Genomic DNA, 24,627 nt, shown 5'->3' with positions numbered 1-24,627 from the left:
CTTCTTCTTCCCTCACTCCATTGCTGCACTGACGTGGCACAAAGTAGTTAGTGAGGACTGGGTCAAAGTAAAGATGACCTTTTTAGTAATAGTGATAGACATTGGTAAGAAATAGTAAACAAGAAATACGTAGTAATTAGTATAAAAGATAAGGACAGCCCAGCTCGGGGGGAGACGTGAGGAATCCATGCTGCGAACATCTTGTCGGACTCCGAGAAAATTGTAAGATAAGAAACAATAAAAGAAGTATGCAACATTGAAAAATCTAAACCTGAGAACTCCGTCTCTTCCTTCGGCTTGGCTCGGAGCTGTGCAGGGGAGCAAGGACCCTGAAACCACCTGAATGTCAGAGAAAGCCCCCGACACTGAAATAGTATTTTTGTTCTTATTAATATTGAAGCAGTTTGCCAGAGATATTTAACTTCCCAAATAGCTCAATGAGTTTGAAGTAATCAAGTAATAAGAATTTTCAAGTGATTGAGGAAGGAAAAGGATGGATCACTATAAAATTATTTATTACATCAGAAGATAGAATGTCAAAGTGTTCAGTTTACAGGTATTCTTTTTGCAGGAACAAAACACAAATGCTTATATTAGAAACAAAAAAAGTAATAAAACCAGCAACATAATTAAACAATTAACTATTTAGCAAATTTATGCTATTCTTCTTATACCAACTTTTCAGCAGATATGATGATTCACTTCAAAACATTTAGATGAAAATTATTATCCTATAATTTTCAAAAAGAAAACAAGGGAAAATAAGTTCCCTTCCTTTCTGCTTTCTTTCCTTCACAAATGCAATCAATGTAAAGTGACCCATCATAACACTGTCAATATGAATACCCTGCCAATAAAAACATAAATATTATTTCTCAGCCTTGGGTGCTTTAGCTCCTATCCTCCCTCAGTCTTCATGGAAAAGCTGGGGTTTGTAACAAGTTTAGCAAGCTCAGTACTTTAGGCAAAGAAAAACATTTTCCCAAAGCAGTAGTGATAATACAGCTGCCATCAAGTCCTCTTTTCCAAAGAGGAGGCGAGTTTTTTTACCTTTGTAAGCTGTCAGGGTTAGAGAATTGAGGGGTTTGTGTGTCAGATCCCTTGCTGGAGTGTCTAAAATCCCCCAGAGAAAAACACTGCTGTTGGATTATCTTTGAAGTTCTAGTATGAAGCACTAAAGGAACTCGTAGTTAAATCTTAGAGAGTGCTGCAGCTGTTTCCCTGCACAAATACAATATAATTTAGTTGACTACAGAGTTTTGTTATGAAGTGTGGAGTTTTTTGGCTGCCATTCCTCTCAACCTCTCACTGAAGCGTTTGGATGCTGAGGAAATCACTATCTTTTTCTGTTGATAGGGGCTGGATTTGGGAGAGCTATCGATTCTGTCAGGGTTGATACTAAATGGCACAGAGTGGGCAGCAGTAAACAATAAAGAGAAACTGGAGTCTCACCACCTACCTCATCAAGTAGGTATTTGGGGTGCAAATTGAAAAGGATTGTGTGGTAAAGAGGAGGTTTTGCGTCCTGACGGCAGTGTTTGATGGTATTAGTATGAGACCTTTACAGATACAGGGTGAATTTTGTGGAGGAAAAGATAACTGAAGATGACACTAGCTCAGGAGGCATCACCAGAATGCCCTCTGTGGACTACAGCAGAATCTTCAGCCCAGCTGATTTTGTTAAAGCCTATATGTTATATATAGGATGATTAAGGTACACATGTAATCTGAATTTAAATTGCATGTCACGTAGGAGCTTCAGGGGGGTTTGTGTGTTTATTTGGGCTTTTTTCTCTCTGCACTCACTTGTGTCTTAATATGTAATAAGTTTCTTTATTCTTCATTGTCATGTATTGCTGATTCTCAAATTTTGGTTTAAAGAATCAAGCTTTCATGCATATGATCAGGAAACATCACAGAAAAGTTAAAAAAAAAAATAAAAATATTTCTTCAGAGTACTAGTATCTTTCACAAGGATTAAAGAGCGGCTCTTTCTTAGAAATGTACTCTTTATGACTTGCTGGAGCAGAGGCCAGGGCATGTATGTCATACAGACAGTGACAACAGCCTATGAAGTATATTTCTCTGACAGTGAACAAATGGCCTTTGATTTGTTGAGGAAGAATGTAGCCTCAAACCTTCAGGGACTGAAACAACCTTTGTTTATATCCTTCCACATATGCTTCTTCCATCTCTAGCTTTTGGAGAATGGTCATTTATTTTCCAAACTTTAAAAGAAAATATATTCCTTTACCTGGTAGTACAAGCCAATGTATTATGCCATATCTCCATAAGAGAATGCTATGGAATCTGGCCAAACAAAAATATCCCTTGAGTTATCCAGTTACTAGAAGCATGCAATAGATTTTAGAAACAACAGTCTAACATAGAAATGTATAATGTAAATCAATAAAATATTGAGCGAGGAACTGGTCTTTGAAAGGTTGTCTGTACTGCTGAATGCAAGCAGACCATAGCCTGACCAGATGACTGAGTCATGCTAAGGGATTTGTATGCAGACTTCAAAAAGTTGCAGATTTGCCTTGTAAAGACCTGTTTGGAGAAATAAAAAATGGAACCAGGCAAGAGACAATAGGTAGTGGGGATGACTGGGGTCAAATGCTCAGACTCATTCACCGATTTCTTCAGTTTGGATAAGGCCTGAACACCCTTAAAAGTGATGCTTATGTAGTTGTCAATTAAAATGGGCTCTTCATTGATTCTTTTGTCACTCTAGTTCTTCACCATGAAAGAAAGCAGCAGTATTCAGACATCTTTACAACAGTGAGAGTAACTCCAGGTTTTTATTTGAGATTCCAAACTCTAATGTTTTGCAACAAATTGCAGAGCTTCATAAGAGGAAAGAACTATCCAAGGACTGTAATTATTTATCCAGGCTGGCAGATGTTGGATACACAGGTTTTCATTAACAGCTGTAGTAGGTATCTTCCCATTAAATGAAAGCATGATATTTCTTAGGTCTGTTCACAAGAGAAGGTAATTTTTCTTCAACCACAACCTATTCTTAGGTGTAAAAGAGCTTTTGAAAACCTAGACTTTGGAGCAAGCATTTATGCTCCCCTGAAATACTTTCCAAGATTAATATTTTGTGTTTAAACTGCAGAAGCTGCACGTGGCTGCACTTGACTGATAGAACTGATGCATCTTTTAGAGACTCACATGCGTTTCTCCTGAAAATGGTCTCAGAATAATGTTCACTGATCCTTGCCAAAGACTTATCATTTCAGTTTAGTCTTTCTATGGGAACTGGGTGTTTAATCTGATTTCTCAGTCCTCAACACTCTGATATAAAAACACCGCCAAGTTAAACAAGAGGAATCTAAAGATAAAAAGCATTAAAGTATTTGAAGAGAAAGAAAAGCAGATTAAGTGATTGTATACATTCTGTTCCTAAGTATTTATAAAACTGCAAAGCCAGATCTACACATTAATAGAGAAATTTCAGCAGAAAAATATGCTGTTTATTGCTTTATTTAGCTTGAATACATTTGAAATCAGTCTGTGAGGTTGTTTTTTGGGGGTTTTGGGGGGGTTTGTTTTTTTTTTCTCCTTATCCCTCTAATTTTGTATTTGGTCAGTCTTCAAATGTATGTTATGCTTTCCAGGAACTGGATTCCCAATGATTTTGGGGAACTTTGGCCTCTTCAGTTCCACACAAGCTTCACATGATAAACAGTCACTTCTAAAGAAACTGGGAAACCTTGGAGTTCAACTCTCTTTTCTCTTGGCTAGAACAGTATAAGCATGGAGTCAAGAACAGTTATGCTTAATATCCATTTTTTCACATAAGGATGCAAGATGGCACCTCATAAACCTAAGCTAACAGAATGAAATGTAAATTTTCCTGGTGCTAATGAGAGGTGATTAACATTGTTTTTACAGAAAATAATAAATAGTGCAGCAAAATATCACAGATCCAAGGTTTGTCTTCACAGAAACAGTCAACGAACCTGAAAATGAAGAAAAGAAGGCATTAAAATTTTTGCATTTAGGTTTCTTTCAAACTCCATACCCTGCTTCAATCTGAAAGGACAGTCAGAAGAGGAAAGTGGAACTAAGAAAGACTCTCTACCTTGTTTTGGCCTCTGCCACAAGCTGAGGAATAGGGTGGTCTCCAGTGATGCCAGTAGAAATTCTCAAATGAGCAGGCAATGCCCAAAGGAAGAATCTAGCTGTTCTGGTTGCTTTTCTAACCATCCCTAACTCAAAGCTTTTCTTAGCTAATTTTTCTCCGATTAAACTCTCACTGTGTTCTGTGTTTTAGTTGCTTTCAATGTATTTGCAGCTCCCTCATGAATTTTGTAATTGTTGGTTTATTAATGTGTAACTTTTCCTTCTGGCAATATGGCAGCTACAGGAGTAGACAAAGGGGTAGAATGTTCTGGGTGTGAGGGAACTTACTGGTTCCATCATGCAGTGGAACTGTAAGTAACAGATCCTAATCCCTTCTGGCTGACCAGCTAATGCTTGGAGGCCTTGCCAATACAGGACAAAAAGCCAACTTGAATGTAAGAAAAGTAGAGTGATAGAATGATTTGATCTGGAAAGGAGATTTAATTGCTAATTGCTCACTGGTCCAGAAATGTGATTTTTTTTCTTTTTACATTCCCTGTGTTACTATATGAAGTTTTTCAGAATACATATTTATTTTTGGTCTTGTAAACTGAACTTGAACTTCTGAGATTATAAACAAAACATGTTTATTGTCTTGATTTATCCAGTGTTAGAATGAATGCTGAGAGAATGATCAGCCACTATTTCTATTCTCTTGTGAGGTAGTGTATTTTGTAGAAACTATTGGTACAGAGAAGAAACCTGGTGTCAGAGGTATATGAAGAGTGCCTTGGGAGTAATAGGATTGAAATGACAGAAACTTAAGCAAATATGTGCCCAGTCATATTTGTCTTCTTACTTACTGGTGTCCCCAGGTGTTTTCTGTGAAGTTATTCCCTAGACCATGAATTCTAGCTTGCACTGTTGCACAGGGTTATTCTGTCCCAAATGCAGGACTTTACATAGAAATATCGGGTTTATTTTTGGTTTTATTTTTTGCTTGCTATGCATGGAAATACACTGGCTAGGTGTGCAAAACCAGGGATCCAGTACAACAAGTAAGTTCATATTTTATTTTCTTCTCAGATACTTACAATAATCCAGTAATTTATTTTTTTCCCTACAAAAATGTCTTGAATTATGGTGGTTCTAACACTTAACCTAGAGTGGGAGCCTGAAGTATTATACCGACATCACAATTCTGAAGTTTTGGGCTATTTTACACAATCATCCAAAGCCCAATAACTGATTCATTTTCCTTTACCATTGGGAAGTCTAACAAAGCTATTCAAGCACAGCTGGTTCCTAACAACTGCATTCTAGTTTCAGTTGCCATTGCCTTTTCTAAACAATTTATCAGAATAACTGCAATTATCAATAAGTCTTGACTTATTTAATAGATATTTAGTAGTTTTTTTCTGTACTGATTCATTTTACTGACGAGTAATCAATCAAAGTAAGAGCTTCTGCTTGTGTTGATTTAGCAAATGAAAAATTTTAAATGCTCAAAGCTGTAATATCATTAATCCTTTTAGCAAAGCATTTCAGTTTTTACTTTTCTATTTTCCTTTTATTTTGTTTCCTTCCTCCTCATGTTTGAAGTTACACAACAGAATAATCAAAATAAAAACCCCTGGAAATGCATTCTGTCTTGGTGAGAGGAATGTAAACCCTGGATTTTATGATGAAGGCGTCTGTGCTGTGAATTTGCTCTGCTGTAGGAATCTGATGTGACTCAGGTTGCTCTGACTGTATACAGGGTGGTGTGGTATGGTGTGGTATGGTGTGGTATGGTATGGTATGGTATGGTATGGTATGGTATGGTATGGTATGGTATGGTATGGTATGGTATGGTATGGTATGGTATGGTATGGTGCTCTGATCCCAAGTGTCCTGTTTTCGGCTGGGATAGAGTTAATGTTCTTTTTAGCAGCTGGTACAGTGCTGAGTTTTGGGTTTAGTATGAGCGTAATGTTGATGACATGCTGATGTTGTGGTTGCTGCTGAGCAGTGCTCACCCTAAGCCAAGGACATCTCAGTGTCCCATGCTCTGCCCATGGGCAGGTGCACGAGAGGCTGGGAGGGACCATGGCCAGGACAGGTGACCCAAACTGGCCAAAAAGATATTCCATACCTTAGAATGTCATACCCTGTATATAAACTGGGGGAGGCTGGTTACGGGGTGCCAATCTCTGCTTGGGGATGGGCTGGGCAGCACTCAGCTGTGGGTGGGCAAGCACATTGTGCATCACCTGTTTCTCTTGGGTTTTATTCCTCTCCCTCTTTTTCTTTATCATTATTATTGCTGTTGTTGTTTTATATTACTTTAATTCAATTGCCCAACTGTTCTTATTTAAACCCATGGTTTTTACCTTTTTCCAGTTTTCCTCCCCACCCCACTGGGAGGAGTGGGGTGGTGAGTGAGCAGCTCTGTGGTATTTTGTTGCCAGCTGGGAGTTAAACCACAACAGGGAGAGAGCTCACTGGTCCTCTTAAGGACACAGCTGCAGATAGAGCTGAGTAAAAGCAGACCAGTGGTTTGCATGCAGCACAAATCACAATTGTTGTGATGGTCTCCTCCAGCTGGCACAAGATTTAGAAGGGATGGACATGAGGAGATTCATAGGATTTAGTGCAGGAATCAGGGTTTCTGGCCTAAGGCAGAAAACACTCAGTATTACTGTACCCAAAGGAATCCAGAACATGGTCCCTAGCTTTTGGAAAGGAAAATATAGAGCTGATCTAGTCAATAACATTAAAGCATTTAAATTGCAATTAAATGTCATTTGTCTTAATGAAGCAGTCTTCACAGAGTAAGAGCTTAAATTCTCAAATACAGCCTTTGGGGGAAGATACAGAAAAGAACATGCAGTGACATCTCTAAAGGGAGAAACAATCTACCAAATTTAGGCGTCTTCTTAGTGAGATTGGGACTTGAATCTGTCATTAGTGCTAATGCTTTTCACAAACAATAGATAGAAAATACTGACATGTGAATTTGAAATTAAAACTATTTATTTTAATAGGTTTTCATTAAATTTGTAAATTTGTAAAATATTAAAAGTAAAGTATTCTAGAGAAAGAAAAAGCAATTGAGCTTGCGTTGTAATGCATTAATTCGGTTTATATTTCATCGGATTTGTAATGTTTTTTTCTATCTGTCCTTGCCCAGCAGTGCCCATCGCCCACACGGAAATGTAACCTAACTCTGTTCCCCTCCCACGTATCCTTATTGGGTGGTGCCTGTGGGCCCTGCCTCTGGCATCTACATCTGGTGCCCAATGTGCGGCTCAAAGCCACAACCCTGAGATTAAGAGTCTCATGCTCTACTGACCGGAGAGTGAAGATGTAGTCTTCCCCACGAGATTAGACGGCCGCCGATGGCAAAAATAAGAGTCTGGCTCGCTGGCTTCCGATGGGATTTTACAGCTTTTATTCTCAAGTCCTGCTCAGATTAGCTGCACCGTCCCAATGGCTCACCGGTGCCGAGTGCCCCGGCCCCTCCCCAGCTGTGGCTTTTTCCTCCAGGGTGGAGGGCCCAGAGGCAGGGCCCAGAGGCACCACCCAATAAGGGATACGTGGGAGAGGAACAGAGGTTACATTTCAGTGTGGGCGATGGGCGCTGCTGGACCTCAGAGTGGGAGATGGGCACTGCTGGGCGAGGACAGGTCACATGATACATAGAAAAAAAATTACAAATCCGATGAAATATAAACCAAATTAATGCATTACAACAAGCTTGAGTCCTGTCAAATGGGGGCACAGTCTTGGGGAAGTGTGTGTGACAAAGCAGCTGACCTCAGAGCAAACCTTTCCTACTAGTGTATCTCTAATGGCAATACAGCACAACAGAGAATCTGGTCAGGACTTCAAAAAAAGTATTAATAAGAAATTTTATGATAAATGATAAATTTTTAGCTGTTTCCTCCAAAAAAAAAAAAAAAAAAAAAAAAAAGTCTTTAGCATTAATCTGTTAGAGAATGCTATCGGAGATAGTTCTTTGTGCTACAGCATAACTCGCTTGTATACGTCAGAAAGGAAATAAATTTTCTTGGACAGCTTTCATTTCTAGATAAAAAATGAGATCCTTTTGTAAAAAACATACTCAACCACCTATTGATGTCAAAATGAGCATTTAATTTGGACCTCAGATTTAGTGAGACTTCTTTTATAAAAATGTAAAAATGAGCACCTTGTTACAAGTGGACTTTTTTTATATCTTTTTGTATTTCATAATACAGTGAAATAAATACTTGAAGGTAACATTGTGGTAAAGAACAAGCAGCTTATTCTGATGATATTTTATTTATAAAAGTATTATTTCTTTAAAGACCATATATAGTTAATAGTATCAGTTGTGTTACCTCTTCATCATTTCATTGACTGAGAAGTATTCTAGCAAAACCAAAGATCAGATTTAATCAGAAGTGAAAATTAAATTCTGTGTTATATATATGCTTGGATAACACTAGAAACAGCCTCTGTTATTATTTATACCAGACTATTTTTGCTGGCACTGTGAATAATTTCTGTTTTTCAATGGTCTCAGGGAAGAGCCAATTCCCAGCATGACAACTAAGAGAATGAATAACAGAACATTTTCAGATGGGCAGACTCTATGAAGGAGCTAAAGATCAGGAATAATCCCTTCTATAATTTCGAACTGCTGGAAGCTATTGGAAGCCATCATAATGTGAAAATATAAACTTGCTGATTGCTAATTATATGGAGACAATGTCAAAGTCAAATAACATAATACTGACAGTATTAAGATACTCAAGAGTAGTGAAAATACTTCCAATCTCTCCAATTAAGGAAGAAAATTATACTACAGTGATAATATTTTGGCATAGGCAATGCAGAACTGACAAATTATTGTCACAGTGTATTTCTATTTTTGCTAGTCACAAAATACTTGTGTTCAATAGTTGTTTTGGTGGTGGGGGTTTTTATGTTTTTGGGGGGGGGTGGTTTTTTTTGGTTGTTTGTTTTTGTTTTTGTTTTTTGTTTTTTTTAATCTCCAAGTTTATCAGGGAGAACTTACCATGTCTATTTAGCTTTAATATGTCATCATCTTAGACATAATGTCATCCACTTTTATAGGAATTGTCCTATGCTGGAGCATGTTTTTCTTCCACCCACTTTTACTCTTCCTTTCTAAAGAAAAGTTTCTGCTAGTATGAATTGACCAAAGAATTTTGTCATTAAGACTTTTTCCTTATTTTTTTCTGTAGAGAAGGGTTTTTTTCTGTAGAGAAGTGGATAAATTAAAAGTTTAATAAGACTTTGGAATCGGTAATAAAACATATTAATCACAGATTAAACTAGTTGATCTATTTAACCGTTTGCTACCTGTGAGTAATGTCTGTGAGACAGGCTACATGAACAGCATTTACACTGTGAGTTCCAGGAAGGTTTCCCTGCCGTCAGTTCCTGTATGCCTTAAAATGTTTACTTACAGAGCATGAAAACATTGTTTTCCCCTCATTTCCTCTGGTCCTCCACAAGGACCAGAGGGGACAAAGTCACCTTTTCTGTGCAGCTGAAGAACAAGATTGTAGGGGTCACCACTGTGCACACTTTTCTTCCATCAGGGTATAACTTTTCCCTATTCAAAACCTTCCTTTATTTTTTAACTAATGTAATAAATGTAGCTATAACTACTGACCATATTTCACAGCATATGACAACAATCGCTTGACCACAAAAATAAAAGTAGTCAAATATGTGAGAATTAGTTTTGACATTTTTATTAACATCATACAATTCATTGATAAATTAAAATTTAAAAGTAGTTTCAGCAAGAGATTTAGGATAATTTTTCAAATATCCAAAGAATACTTTGGATTGGTTCGTAGTTAATGTTGTAATTTCAGAACCATAAAGAAAAGTCTTCAGGGAAGAGCCAGATAATTTTTTTTGCTTCAGGACATTGGTAACCAACCTTGCCAATGTGTTGTTCCATTAAAAGCACACCAGCATGAAACTGGATATTTGATATAAACCTCTCAGAAATGCATTATATCATCTGTAGATAAACACACTATATTTCTGTTGTAGACCTTTGCCTGCGGCACTAGAATTGCTTCCCTATGCATACAGCTCTTTAAATGCAGACATAGTATTTTATCTGCTTGCTCCATACCGTTAGTTGTTTCTTATGTATTTTATGTCAAGCAAGTAGTTTAAAGCACATTACCAAGGCTGCTCCCTCTGACTCCAGCCATATCAAATGTATAGTCTGTGGAAGTTTTCTGTAATCGGAGGGTCCAATCTGTCCTGGAACTCTCTTGTCACAGTCATATTTTGAAGAAAAGTGATTGCTAATTTCTTATGAAATTATTACTTTAAAAATTGTCTCTTCAGTGTCTGCAATCTGAAAATTTTCTGCACTTACTGAAAAATTTCCTGTGCCTCAGAAGACCATCTTGGACATATTATATCTCAACCACACAGTCCCAACACCACAAAATCTAATATGGGTATTAGAAGACAAGAGGCTTTTTTTTAAGCCTGCTCAGAAATTCTTTCTCTGTTAACACTGACAGTTTTGCATTTGTTTTCTAATCTAAAGATTAGAACTAAGCAATGCAGTGCCCACCCCATCATGGAGCATCCTCCAGATGGTGCATTCAACAAGGATCCCCTCATGGCGTGAGGTACCTCTGCATCAGTTTTGGTCTTCCCAGTCCCAGAGCAGCCCAGTATTTGGTCATTGGAAAGACTCCTGCCTTTTAATTTTCTCTACATTGCAAACAGGAAAATTAATTCCTTTTAGCCATGCTTGGGAAGGAGTAGGTACCCTACATCTGTCACCAGGCTTTTCTGGCCACTGGCAGCTGTTCCTTCATGTAGGTCCTCAACACTTTGAGGGTGGCCAAGGGTGTTTAGAAAGGAGACACAGGCAAGACTTAGCAACTGATAACTTTAGGTGAGAGGATATGTAATGGGAAGCTATTATGAAGAGGAGGAAGCAAACATGGACCTGGCACTCTCTGGGGCAAAAAGAGACAAATATTTTATTGAGGAATTATTCCTTGAGTCACACTTTTTTCACTAGTCAAGCAAAGCACTAATCTGTACCTACTCAGCTAATTAAGTTGAAAAATGTTTTAGAGAAAATAAACTTGGCAAAAACACAGCTTTGAAACCATCTGCTCTGAATGCATACACTATTATTCCAGACATTTGTACCATGAAGGAAACAACCTGAAACCTTGAAAATGCATTTTTCCTGATGGAAGAGTACACTCTGTTGCTCTTCTTCAAGGCTGTTTTCAAGATCAGAACAGGAGGAGTAAATTTTCTTATTTTTCACAACAGTCAAAGGCAGCTTCACTGCTAACTCTGGTAGGCAGTGTGTCTGGTAGGCAAATTTGTCTCTGCTGAAGACTCTGACATTTCTTCAGTATACACCAAGTTTGAATTTGGCCGAGGTAATCAAGTCTGACAAGATCCAGACATCCAGAAGAATGCATGCTGACTCTCATTTCATTCCAATCTAAAGAAAATTTTTTTACCGGTAGAAATTCCAGTGATTTTAGAAACAGTTTAAGAAGTTACCTGTTATTCATCCCCAAAGGAACTTGGCTCCTGTGGTTATAAGTATTATCCAATGTAAAATCCCAAAATAGGTGTGTTTGGTTTGAGTTCAAATCTGAAATCATTTAGTGAAAAAAAATACGATTTTTTTAATAAGAAAGTTTCTGCATGGCTTTACTAAGTGTTCAGATAATGATTTAATCCATTGTAGGTATGTAATACACTCATACATGTGTGAGTGTGTTGGGTTTGCATGGCAAAATTTTGATAGCTGGGTTGCTTAAGTCAGATGCTGCCAGAAGATTCCTGCCTTTCTCCCATGTTCAGTGCCAGATACTCCAAGATGGACATGCTTCTGGCCAAAGCTGAGCCATCACCCTACTGGTGATGGTAGTGCCTCCAGAACAGCAGATTTAAGGAGAGGAAAGAAGTTAGTGCACAGGAACAATTTCAGACAGGATACAAGAGAGTGAGAATATGTGAGCAACACAGCTCTGCACCCAGGTCAGTGGAGAAGGAAGGGGAGGAGGTGTTCCAGGTACCAGAGCGGAGACTCCTCTGCAGCTGATGAGGAAGACCATGGTATGGCAGGATGTCACTCTGCTGCCCATGGAGGTCCATGGTAGAGCAGGCATCCACCTGCACCCCTGAGTAACTCCACACTGGAAGATGTGGATGCATGAAAGAAACTGTGGCCCACTGAGAACCCTGCACTGGACCAAACTCCTGGCAAGTGGTCCTGTGGAAAGAGGAGTCCAACCTGGAGCAGGTTTGCTGGCAGAACTAATGACTCCATGGAGGAGGACCCATGCTGGAACAATCTGCTTGTGAGGAACTGCACCCCATGGAAGGGACCCAGGCTGGAGCAGCTCATGAAGAACTGTAGCCTGTGGGAAGGAGTCGTGTTGTAGAAGGTTGTGGAGAACTGTCGCCCATGGGAAGGACGCCACAGTGGAGCAGAGGAGGAATGTGAGAAGTCCTCACCCTGAGGAGAAAGTAGCGGCAGAGACAACCTGAGGAACTGACCACAGCCCTCATTCCCATCTCCCTGTGCCATGTGGGGTTAGAGACAGAGAATTTGGGAGTGAAGTTGAGCCTGGGAAAAAGGAAGGGGTGCGAGAAAGCTGGTTTTAAGATTTGATTTCATTTCTGATTATTCTACTCTGGTTTGATGGGTAATAAATTATTTGCCCCAAGTGTATTTTGCTCATGATGGTAATTGGTGAGTGATCTCTCCCTGTCCTTACCTTGACCACAAGCCTTTCCTTTTCTCTTTCCCCTCCCCAGCTGAGGAGTTCATAAAGCAGCTTTGTTGGGCACCAGACATCCAGCCAGTGTTAAACCACCAGAGTAACACAAGGAAAATGCGCTTTTTTTTTTTTTTTTTTTTTTTTTTTTTTAAGCAACCCTGGCCCTTTTTGATACGTATTTTGCTTCTATTCTATGTTTTTTATGTCAACTCTTGTGTGCTGCTACTCTGTCACCTTTATAAAAGAAAACAATGGGTAAATAGTAACTAGTGATCAAAGAAAAGTGTGATGTAAAACCTTGATATATACTTCTTTGAAAAGCTATCTGAAAAATATTAAATATTTACTTGGTTTTGTGGGGGGGTTGGTGAAATTCAGTTTTAAGTGTCATATTCTAAAAAAAAAACCCTGTCATGGTAACAGGTAGACCATAAATTATTGCACAGGATAGGTGTGTATCCTGACAAGGGTTAGTGAAACACTGGGGAATGCTAGGGCTTAGTTCACATTCTGAAGCATTTTGTAATGCATCTGTAAGAGTTTTCTCACTATTAAAGCATGTAAACCTGATTTTTAGAGAATTAGTAGGGAACATACTGAGAACAGTTCGTTCATGGCTGTGGAATTCAGTTTCATTGTTTGCAGACCTCAGTTGTGCTCCTTGGTTTCATACCAACTTCTACCTCATGTTCTTTGAATTCTCCACAAATGTTGCTGATTAAATAATAGAAGAATTTGTGAGCTTGCTTTTCAGTTTCACATCAGGTTTTGAAGTCCATGTGTTTCGCAGTCTGTTGATTCCCTTGTGTACTCAACCTATGCAGAAGTGAAGCTTTATTGTGAAAAGTATATGTTTGTCTCTCTGCACTATACTTTTGTCATTGAAGGAAAGGCAGGCTGGCCCAGCCCTGTCTTACTAGTATAATCAATATGAGTGGGCTTGCACAGGCTGTGGATTTGTTTCAATTTTTTTATTCTCTATCTACTAAAGATACATAGAATGAAGAAAACTTTACAGAGGTAGCAAGAAACTGACTCTCTTCCTTTCTTCTCTCTCTAGTTTGTTGCTCAGCCCAACTGCCAGCAGCTGCTTGCGTCCCGCTGGTACGACGAGTTCCCCGGATGGCGGAGGCGACACTGGGCAGTGAAGATGTTGACATGTGTTGTGATAGGACTCCTTTTCCCAGTCTTCTCTGTGTGCTACCTAATAGCTCCCAAAAGCCCATTGGGGCTGTTCATCAGAAAGCCATTTATCAAATTTATCTGCCATACTGCATCGTACTTGACTTTTCTCTTCCTGCTGTTGCTTGCCTCTCAGCACATCGACAGGTCAGACCTCAGCATGCAGGGACCCCCACCAACCATCGTCGAGTGGATGATTTTACCGTGGGTCCTGGGTAAATGTATTACTAAAGAAAATACAGTGAAAAGTATTTTGACCACTGTGGTTTTGCCAAGCTATCCTGAGGCAGGATACAGCAGAGTTCTGTCATGAATTATTGACCTACCAGAGCAGTCAAATGATCCATCTCCTCCAGTGCTTAGCAAGAGTAGTTGACAACGTAGAAAAACAGTAGAATTTGAAAATCCAGAGTGTCACCATCTGATAGATTACAGTGAGGAAAAACAAAAGATATCAAGGATTCCTTCCTACGAATATGCAGTGCCCTGAAACATATATTGTTTTTATTTTTCTTTTTAATATCTATTTCCTCTAGATCAGAAATTGTCCTGGTTCTTGTAAGTGTCCATTTTTTAAATTTGTTAATCTACTTTTAAAAAGAATCACTTTGCTACAAGAATTATTTCTCATGTAAGGAAATGAAGTATCATGTAATTTCTGTAGTGTTTTTACTAACCTTAGTTACCTAGAGTATGCTTCTTTCTAAATGACAGATGCACCAATTGCAAATAGTGATGATCAGCATTCTCAAGTGAGTATTTTCATTAAAATATGCACACAAAGTATTTTTTTGGTTCAAAAACTTGTCACTCAATTCAAACCAAATATCCTGTATCAGAAAGAATAAGAAAATTCCCATTTTCAAAATGGAAAAAGCATTTCTAAATGGAAAAAGAAAAAAATTTACCTCTCTATCCTCATAGTTCAAAAATAAAAATTTTGGTCTGGGATTATTGAATGCCTACTTTCTGTGGGCCATGTCATCCTAAATCATGATTCTTCCTTTCTGTGATTCTAACTAACTTTGCCTGTTTACCTAACCAGATGGTAATTTCTCTCTGTGTGCTGTGGTCTCTTCCCTTTTTCTTATTTTAAGAATCCACACAAGTTGGACCAAGTCAGGGCAAACATATTTGTCTAAAATAAAATTATAGAAAGAGGTATTTGGTAGTCTTGACTGCAGGAATTTAGGTTTGATATATTTATTACAATTGTCATCACGTAGACAGGTACCTGCACAAAAATTTCTGAAAATTTGGTCGGATTTTGATACCATTTCTTCTTCCAGAGTTTTTCATTAAGGTACTGTGAATCTTCCATTTTTCCCATCTTCCATATTCCCCAAAAATGTGGGTTTCTTTAGAGCAGTGTAACTGTCAAGGTTTTTGGCCCCATTGATCCCATGTAATTTACTACATAGTATTGAATTTGTTTGAATACACTAGTTGGCTGTGCCTGATACTCTGGAGAACAATAATTCAGTGACTTTTCCTCTAAATGTATCTATCTGTATGGTAGAGCACTGTGGGAAGCAGGCGGCAGATGTAAGTCTCCTTTTCACTTAGAAAAACAAGTGTGCATGACTGAAAACCGTGTCTACACTTACTTATCAGGCACCTGTCAGAAGGACCTGCCGTCCACAGGTGAATTGCTTTTTGGGATTTATGCCATGGTAGCACAGCAGTCCTCACCACCAGCCATCTCTGTGATGTGTTTTCCTATGCTGGATAAATGTTTTTAATACATTAAAAAAGACAAAATCAAAGATTATTGCAAAGAAATTACTCAATCTGTGAGGTTGTCTAGACTGTTATTTCTTACAGACAAGTCAGACTAAGTTCTGTAAGCAAGTTTCACATTTAAATATTAAAAGGAAAATTTCCTCCAGTTAATTTTCCCAGTTTTGTACCATCAAGAAAGGAAAAACTAATATAAAAACTATTATCTTTATGCATCACCTCAGAAATAAATGCTACAATGCTGAGGTGGAGCAGGAAGCCCTTCTGTGCTGTGTGTGCCATGGCCAGAGGAGATATTAGTATCTTTCCTGTCTGGCCTTCCAAAATAGCGGGTGGTCAGTAACTAGTGATCTTTCACAGTATCCTGAGGCTAAAGGATAATAAGAACAAATGCATAGCTGACCAAATGACATAGACCTTGACATGCCAAAGTGGATTTTGTAATTAACCTGTCTTTTAATAGAGCTGAAAGAAAGAGGCACAATTTGAGATGGGCAAGAGCTAGCTTCTGGTAAAGGCAATTCAAAAATTTTAGTGGATAGCTCCTCTCCAAAAAACACTTGAGTGGGAAGAGGAAGAACCTCTATTGCCCTCAACCTCTGACATAGTTATTTCCTTTGGAAGATCTTTAAGTAACTCAGCATCCCAATACATTTGTTTGAAGACACCATTAACCCTGAGAATTTATGGCATTTGAGATGACTATAATTTCTAAAAGAAACATTAATATTTTCAATATAGATTCATATGGCTGGATTATGCCTGTGCTGGACAAACCTGTCTTCTGCAAGCAGTACAGGTCAAATCAAGGGAGCCACTTCCACTTCAAAGCATGGATGAAGATCAGTATTTTGATACCACTGGTTAAATAGCTCGTAGTCAGTCTAGACTGTGCTGTTCAGAAAATCCTTGCCTTGCAAAATCTCTTGCATCCAAAATCATGCATTTTGCACACTGATCTCTAGTCCTAACTAGCAGTTTCCTGTTACAGTTTCACATTTTCTGTGTTCAGCTTTCAGGTTTGGGTTGCTGTAGTACTTTAGCCCAGCCAAATAATGAGGCCTAAGATTCACCCAACCTAATTCAAGGCAATTCATTTGGTACCTAATTTCCCCGTACCACTGAAGGAGACACACATCTCTACAGGACATTCCAGCTCACAGCATGTGATGAACACATCTATTTCAGCTTTTTTTGCTTGTATATTTAGGTCTTTTTCATGTTGTGTTTTTTCTGTTTGGTGGCTTTTTGTTGAGGGGGTTGGTTTTGTTAATTTTGTTTTGATGGATTTTTGTTTGGTTGATTTTTTCAGTGCTTTTTGGTGGTGGTGGTTGTTCTTCTAAAGGAATGAATCTCATCCAAACCCTGCTCTTTTCCTATTCACCAACATACAAACTGTAGTCTAGTCATCTTTTAATAAACTTAATATTTTTCTCATGTCCTTATCAATAAGCTAAGGTTTGTTTCCAGGCTGTAATGTAGTTTGTTGTCTCATCTCTTCAAACCATAAAATTATGCAATATCCTTGAAAAGAATAAATGAAGCACTCTTCAAGGGAGACTATATCTGAGGTACATAGAGATAATTTTGTATTTTCTGGATATAGACAAAAAATTTTGTCATTTGAGTCAAAACTAGTGTGGCACTCAGGTTATAGTTCTTCTCTGAAACCTGCAGCACAACAATTAAATACTTCCCTAGAAAAGGATATCCTGGAGCAGCATCTACATGTCAAAGCTATTAATATTTTAAACAATAGTAATTTTTTTTGTTTTTTTCCTAATTCGAACAGCTGTGGATGTAGTTTGCATTTTAATTCTAACTCGCTTAAAATTCAGAGAGGAAGAAGATCTCACTGTTGCAGGTTTCTCATCAACAGGAACTTCTGGACACAAATATTTCATGCAACGTCAAGACTGTCCACAGTGACCTAAGCTCTCCAGTGAGCAAATAGTAATTAGCATTTGCCAACTACTATGTAATAGAAGGCTGAATGTGCATAACTAGCACCTATTAAAAGTGTCACTAGAGTAGGAGGCTCAGAGGAAAAACTTGTATTGGGCTACATTTCCATGGAGACTATCAACTTTACATTTTAAAAGTCTCTTGAGGAAACTTCTGCATTAATTTTGTCTTTTACATGATTAGATGATTACACAAGCGGTGCTCCAGTATGTGGTGATTATGTGTGGAACAGTAAGTCAGTGTTACAAGGCTGTCATAACCTTAAGAAATAGTTGTGGAAAAAATTCTCAGTAAGAAGAGTCAGAATCTCCTGTCCTTGCACTTAAACAAGTAAGAAACAAGCTTTGGCTCATAAGGAAAATTAATTGTCATCTTATTATTAGCTGTAGCTTCACACTACAGAAATATAGCCCTGTTTATTATATTTGAGAATTTACTCACCATTGTAAAATGAACAGGAAAATCAAGAATATAATCTTGGGGAAAAAACAAGGAAGAAAAGCTTTTCTATCACCATATTCCCCATCCAGTTTTTGAGTGTCCTCTGGGCATGATAGCAGTGATTCAGAGGGGAAATAAATAAGACTCAGCTTCACCCTCTGTGTGCCTTGACTGCAGCTCCTGTAAGGATCCTGTTGATCCCTGAACATTTGTCAGAGCTGTTCTTCAGCCCTAAAACATGGCCTCAAACCTAGCAGTGACTGCACCAAGTGTCTTCACAGTGGGCATTTGCAGCACCAGCAAATGCTACAAAAATCAGATGAGAAAGGCATCAAGCAGAAAAATTTAGTGTTCAGTAGTTGTGGTTAAAAAGCTCCCTGCCAGCTTTTCAGGGTGGCTGCAGCAAAGGACATTTTTAGGCAATTTCTTTTGATGGGCTTTTTCTCTTTTATGGTCATATTTAAATGTTCATTTTAATTTCATTGTTGAAAAGCCTGCCTGGAGCAGGAATAAAGCCTTATTGGATCTCTTGAACAATGTATTCCCCACCCTTTCTGTCAGAATGGTTTATACTACTGGAGTACATGAATCTATAGAGAATGTGGATGTTTGGGAACTGTGCAAAATTGCAAGCATTTGTGGTTAGCAAACTGCTGGTGGGATGTATGGGAATGTATGGTCTTGTCAGTCCTTAGCACAATGTACATCCAAACTGATGGCACAGCAAGACACTTCAGAATAACTGATCATAGTGGGACAAGTACAATGTGCATCATCTTCTAAATTAGGTCAAGAAAGTGTTGTGTAAAAAAATTAAACATTTAGTATGAACTGACGTCTCAGGGAGCAGATATAGAGGGTAATATGGCTGGCAAGGTGAAACACTACATAACCAATAGTGACATATATAGCACAGAGGAGAAAAACAACCCCAGACAATGCAGGAACACAACTTTGTTTAAGGAAGGATAATGCACATAATGGCCACAAAAGGCCATTAAGTCCAAACTACTGCTCAACACAACTGCAGACAGGTCACATTGTTCAGGTTCCTGTGCAGTCAGATCGTTTATTTCCCCAGGGATGAATATTTCGCAGCCTCTCTCTCACAGTGCCTGTGTCTAGCAACTGGTAAACTTTCCTTCTGATACTAGTTGCAATATCCCATGCCACAACATGCAACCATTATCTCTCATCCTTTCAATGTGCACCTCTATAACAAGTCTGTCTCCAGCTCTTCAGAAAGAGCAATTTCATTAGTGGATGACAACAGCAGTACAGAATCACAGAACATTCTGAGTTGGAAGGTACCCACAAGACTGTCTCTTAGGTGAGTGGCCAGACAGGGATCAAACTTACAACCTTGACAGTATTGGTACTATGCTCTAACTGACTGAGCTTTGAGACTACTTTGCTCCCAGTAGTGTTCTCCTCTTTAGCCTGAACAAAACCAGCTCCCTCAGCCTCTTCTTGAACATCGTGTGGTCCAGACCCCATTTAACTTGATGGCCATCCATTAGGTTCACTTCAGTCAGTTAATATCTCTTCTTTGCTAAGTATTCCAAAACTGGACTCAGTAGTGAAATTATTCATTTAAACATCAGGTGAGCCACTTCTCCAAACTGCCTGTGTCTTGCCATAATAGGACTTTTTAACTCAATTACCTTAACTCAAGTTCTAAGTATTTAAGGTAAATATTATCTATATAGATTATTTTATTCTTTGGTTCTTGGTGATGTTGGCTGACATGTGGGTTTTGGCTATTGGTGATGTTGGCTGATGTGTGGCTTTTTGGACTTTAAGATTTGATCTAGAATGGTCTTTTTATTCCTAAAATGGAGGCCAAAGAAAAATGTTTTGTTTCTATTATTATAAAAAAAAAGCCAGGTGACTTTTTCTTGGGAAGTACTTTTAATGGTGCCTCTGGCCATGTCATTCCCACTTCTTTGCCTGACCTGACGTGGGACCCAGACACTGTGCACAGTTGTTCCCCTCACAAACAGGTATTTTACCCATGGGAAAGCCAGAGATTTGTGTTTGATTTTGTGCATGTTCTCTTGAAATAGTCGTACTCTGTTAACAAAATATTCCCCTGAGAGTGGAAGCCCCTGAATTATGCCAGGATGTCTCTTACTACCTTCATATACCTTCAGAAGAGATCAGTTTATCAGCCCAGGTGTAAAACAGAACAGCTTTATCAAGCCTCATCAATACTCGCTGAATTCTCTGGGAGGACTTTGCTTCACTGAGCTTTAGATCATTAGCAGCTTGTCTCACTTCTTGTATCTGTGAAAAACTCTACATCACATAGCAGAACAAAGTTGAATTTGTCAGTTAAATGGTTTTGCAGCCCAGCAAAAATATGTTTTCCAAGAAACATGCTAAAAAGCTGTTGTTGATCTTGGCATGCAGAGATTGACCCTAAGAAACCTCTTGCTTTCCATCACTTAATGGTGAGGAACAAAAATGGCACAGAGGAACCAACCTTTTGTGGGAAAGGTAAGGCCAAAATTAGCAAAGGATCCACAAAACTTTTTGAGACCAAACATTGTTGTGCACAAAACATATTTCAGGATATTGCCATTCATATCTCTGTCTGACAAATTTTGATGTTATTGTTCACAGTGAGACTTTAACCATAATTATAAATAACAAAAGGCAGTGTTGTAGAGATGGCATAAATCATTGTGAATTTCCACAGTTGCTGGAACAATGTCTTTAAGGTTGCTCAAGTTTCAGTACAACATAGGAATTTAGACAGGCTGTGTCTAAGTTTTTTTTCTTAGAACCTAAAAGACCTTTGAATGAGTTTCAGAGGCAAGTTTTTTCGTTGCTGTTTGTTTCTTTTGTATGAAACTAAGAGATGTGTGACTTAAGAGTAAAATTACAGCTCTAGGTAGCTATAAAGGATCAAACATGATCGATCCAAAATGTTTTTTAAAAGAAAGTTCTCTGCCAGCACTAAATTAACCCGAGGCTTTTTCCAAAGGAACTGAGAATTTTTGTAACAGTATTGAGCTGCTGCCCTGCTCAAAGTAGCAAGATTTGCCATCAGAGCCTTAATTTATGAAAACCAGGTCCATTTTTTTGAAAATATATTTCATTACCTAATATCCAAAGATTTCAAGATTGAAAATACAGCTTCAAAATCTAAATCTATAGAGAAATATCTAAAATAAAAGCTAATCTTATCAGTGTATATTTATTAATGCCTCTACATATCAATCATATTCAGTACTTGATATCTATTACTAAATTCTTAAGGATTTTTTAAAAAGTGTTACGAGAATTTTAATGAAAGATGTTATTTTTCTAAGAAAATTTTTATTTCAGTGCTTTTTGTTTTTCTAAGATGTATTCTCATTTTGTTGCTTTGAATAAAACTTACTTTATGATATGTAGGGTTTATTTTAGAAGAAACAATTTTTTTCATTACTGTTAAGAAAATTTTGCTGCAAAAAAAAGTTTTGCTCACAAATTAATTTTATTTCTCCAAATTCATTTTATCTGATCAATTTCAGTTCCTTTCTTGCTTCAGGTAAACTGGGCTTCAGTCAAATGGTTGCAGTTGATCAGCTTGCATGTATAATAATTCAAAATGCTTTCCAAAACCTCTCCATGGTGTATGTCATTCCCAGGGCCCCATGTGGTCTGTGGGATTCCTGCCCTGAATTTATCTATTTCATCCCATTAAAACCATGGGCATTTAATGAAATTTGTCTCTGTCATCTCAGGCTGTTTCAAAATATGCATGCTGTTATTTCTTTTTTACTGCTCCAATATGTGGGTATAAACAATGCAGCAAGTCTTTGAAAGTCTTTTCCTTGACTTTTTAATTTAAGTCCTTGATTAATGAGGTGGAAGAGCTCCATAATTTTGCAAGTGGCAATAAATGATAACAGCATGGAATGGTTAGGTGAGGGCTAAGAGGCAGGTGTTAAATCTGGCTGGTGTGAAGAGATAGGAAAGACACAGACGGAGCAAAGAGACAAACAGAATATAGCAAAGAATCTCCAGCTAAAATAGTGAAATCTGCTCTGAGTGGAATTATTTCAGCTAAATACAGGCATCTGGAAGTTAGATATATGATCCTCCATGGCTCCCTTTTCAGCCAGTGGGAAGACTGACCCATCAGCAGATTGGCCAGATTATTGGTTTGGAGGTTCTTGTTTCCTCTCAGGGAGTAGAGAAGGCTTGGACAAGCAACTTGTCCCCAACCTGCATGTCTAAAAGGCTCTCGCTTTTAGATCTACTCCCTCTCTTTGGCTGGTTTCTCTTAGCAGTTTTTCCCTAATACCTGTGTGCAGGCTGGCAGTGTCCCTTCTGATTTGTTGAGATGTCAGCTTTCCTGCTTCTGAATGTGTAGCTCCGACATGAGCTCTGTCAGTTTGCAGTAATGTTGCTGCTTTCACACGTTAATAATCAGGCAGTGCCTGGACTCTGTATCTCTTTCCTACCTGTAGCAGTGCCTCTGTTAGACAGTCTTGTCACTGCATGTCTTCTCTTCTGTCATGTCAGGTCATGTTTGGAAATGCCCTAAAGCCTCCTTGCATAATAAAATCAGGTAGTATCCAGCTATCCATAAATCTTCCAAGTAGAAAAGTGTACAAGGTCATAGAGATAATTGTGCTCTGATCTCTGAATTTATTTTTCTCTAAAACAAAACAAAAACAATAACCAAACAAAACCAAACCAAACAAACAAACAAACAAACAAAACCCACAACATAGATTTTCCAAGTCTTTTCCTGATTCTCCCAGTGAATGTAACAAAATACAATTGGCATGTTGTGTCAGAGCCTGTAGAGGTGAGGGTTGTCTGGCTTCTTTCCCCCAGACACTTCCTTCTTGTAAAAAGATACAGTTCTGATCTACAAAATATTTCAATTCCTCTTGCTGCTGTAAATTAAGCCTAAACAACACAGCTGGGAATCCCTGAGGTTTGTTGTTCAGAATACCTTCATCATGTAAGCTCGCCAGGCCTTAGAAAGATCTTCATCCTTGCATGAAGGCTCTGGGATTTCAGAGTACACTTTTCTAGGATAGCCCTTCAGGCACACTTGGGAGGATTTACAGAACTCTACAGTCCCTTTCTTCCAGCAATCATTGATCCATATGAGCCCCACTAAGATTCCCTAGCACATGGAGACCTGGTCAAAAGACTCTGATCACAGCTTTCATGGTGAGGTTGCCCTGGAATTGTGAATTTGAGCAATCAACATCAGGACTTTGTACTCAGGACTTTGTATTTTGTTTTCAGAAATACATGTGTGGGCAGCTCTCCTCTGCCTGCATGGGCTGTGTGTCTTTCACAAACATGGTATCCATCTATCCATCAGCGTAGCTTCAAGTTCTCTGGAGTCAGATAGGATCTCAGTAACTGTATTTATATATTGAGTTTGTACATAGATGCTTTGGCTGGCAAGAAGAGCAAACTATTACATCTCCATTACAGCTAGCAAAAATATGAGATTTCCAGTTTTCCATTACAATTTGCTTGAAAAGAACATGCATCAGGATGGACATAAAAGTTTTCTTGAACTAAGAAAATAATTAGACCTACCACCTTTACAATGTCAAAGTATACTCAGAACTTTCAGCTGCCAAATGACTTCCAAATGGCTGGTAGCTTGGACTAATTGTGTTTCTAATTCAAAATTATTACATTTACAACAGCCATATATTCTCCTCCACTATTTTATAATAAGGTATTATTTCTCTGTTAATGTCAACTTTAAAATTACATTTCATTTCTGAAGCCCAGGAAATGCTTGGAAAAACATTCTGGCTTTTCACTCACAAAACAGATCAAGCACAGCAGCCTTAGTCAGCATTTCTTTTTCAATCTGTACATAGTCCCATTATATTTTAGGCAGTACTGTCAAAGCATACAATAGTGAGAAATATTCTTACAGAGAACATCCCTGTTGCAGTCTGTGTCAGTTCATGCCTTTGGCTGGTTGTGAACCATAGAATGTCTTGGCAGAGGACTTCAATTAACCTAAAGCCTCTTGTTAAAGCATTCATCTTATTTTGCATCCCAACCTATTACTGCTGTCTTTTCAAAGCATATTTTAAAGAGAATTCTTAACTCTGATGAGTTACAAAAAGATTATTTCATTCTGTGAATGTTTATATTGATTTCTGCAAAGCCTTTTTGTTTTGAGATCTTCTGTTAATGCAGCTGTTTGCTTTCAGTGCCATAGTAGTCTTGCCAATGTCAAGATCCTGTGACTTTTAAGTGAAAATTTCTTAAATGAAAAGAGAAAGGCACTGTTCTGTGACACTGAGACTTAGGAGCCGTATCTGTATTACACAGACTTCGGCTCAGAGCCTGGAGCTAGGTGTTCTGCAGCACAGTGGTGATTTTTATGTGCTGTAATGCGGGTGGAGCAGCAGTGATTCACAGCAGTGTCTGAAATGTGAAGGGGATA

General features: G+C 38.3%; 1 protein-coding gene across 2 annotated transcripts in view; it reads left to right on the top strand.

The window, feature by feature from the left end:
• TRPC4 (transient receptor potential cation channel subfamily C member 4) overlaps positions 1 to 24,627 on the top strand; it is a 131,505-nt gene that overhangs the window by 81,771 nt on the left and 25,107 nt on the right. For both annotated transcript variants that reach the window (XM_040055183.1, XM_040055184.2), the window contains one exon: positions 13,927 to 14,263. In XM_040055183.1, the coding sequence (XP_039911117.1) occupies positions 13,927 to 14,263 (337 nt within the window). The remainder of the gene's footprint in view (positions 1 to 13,926; positions 14,264 to 24,627) is intronic.

The sequence above is a fragment of the Hirundo rustica genome, chromosome 2, assembly GCF_015227805.2.
Source record: "Hirundo rustica isolate bHirRus1 chromosome 2, bHirRus1.pri.v3, whole genome shotgun sequence".
NCBI lineage: Eukaryota > Metazoa > Chordata > Aves > Passeriformes > Hirundinidae > Hirundo > Hirundo rustica.
Note: the sequence above shows the minus strand (reverse complement) of the source record. Positions and strands in the feature narration are given on the sequence as shown.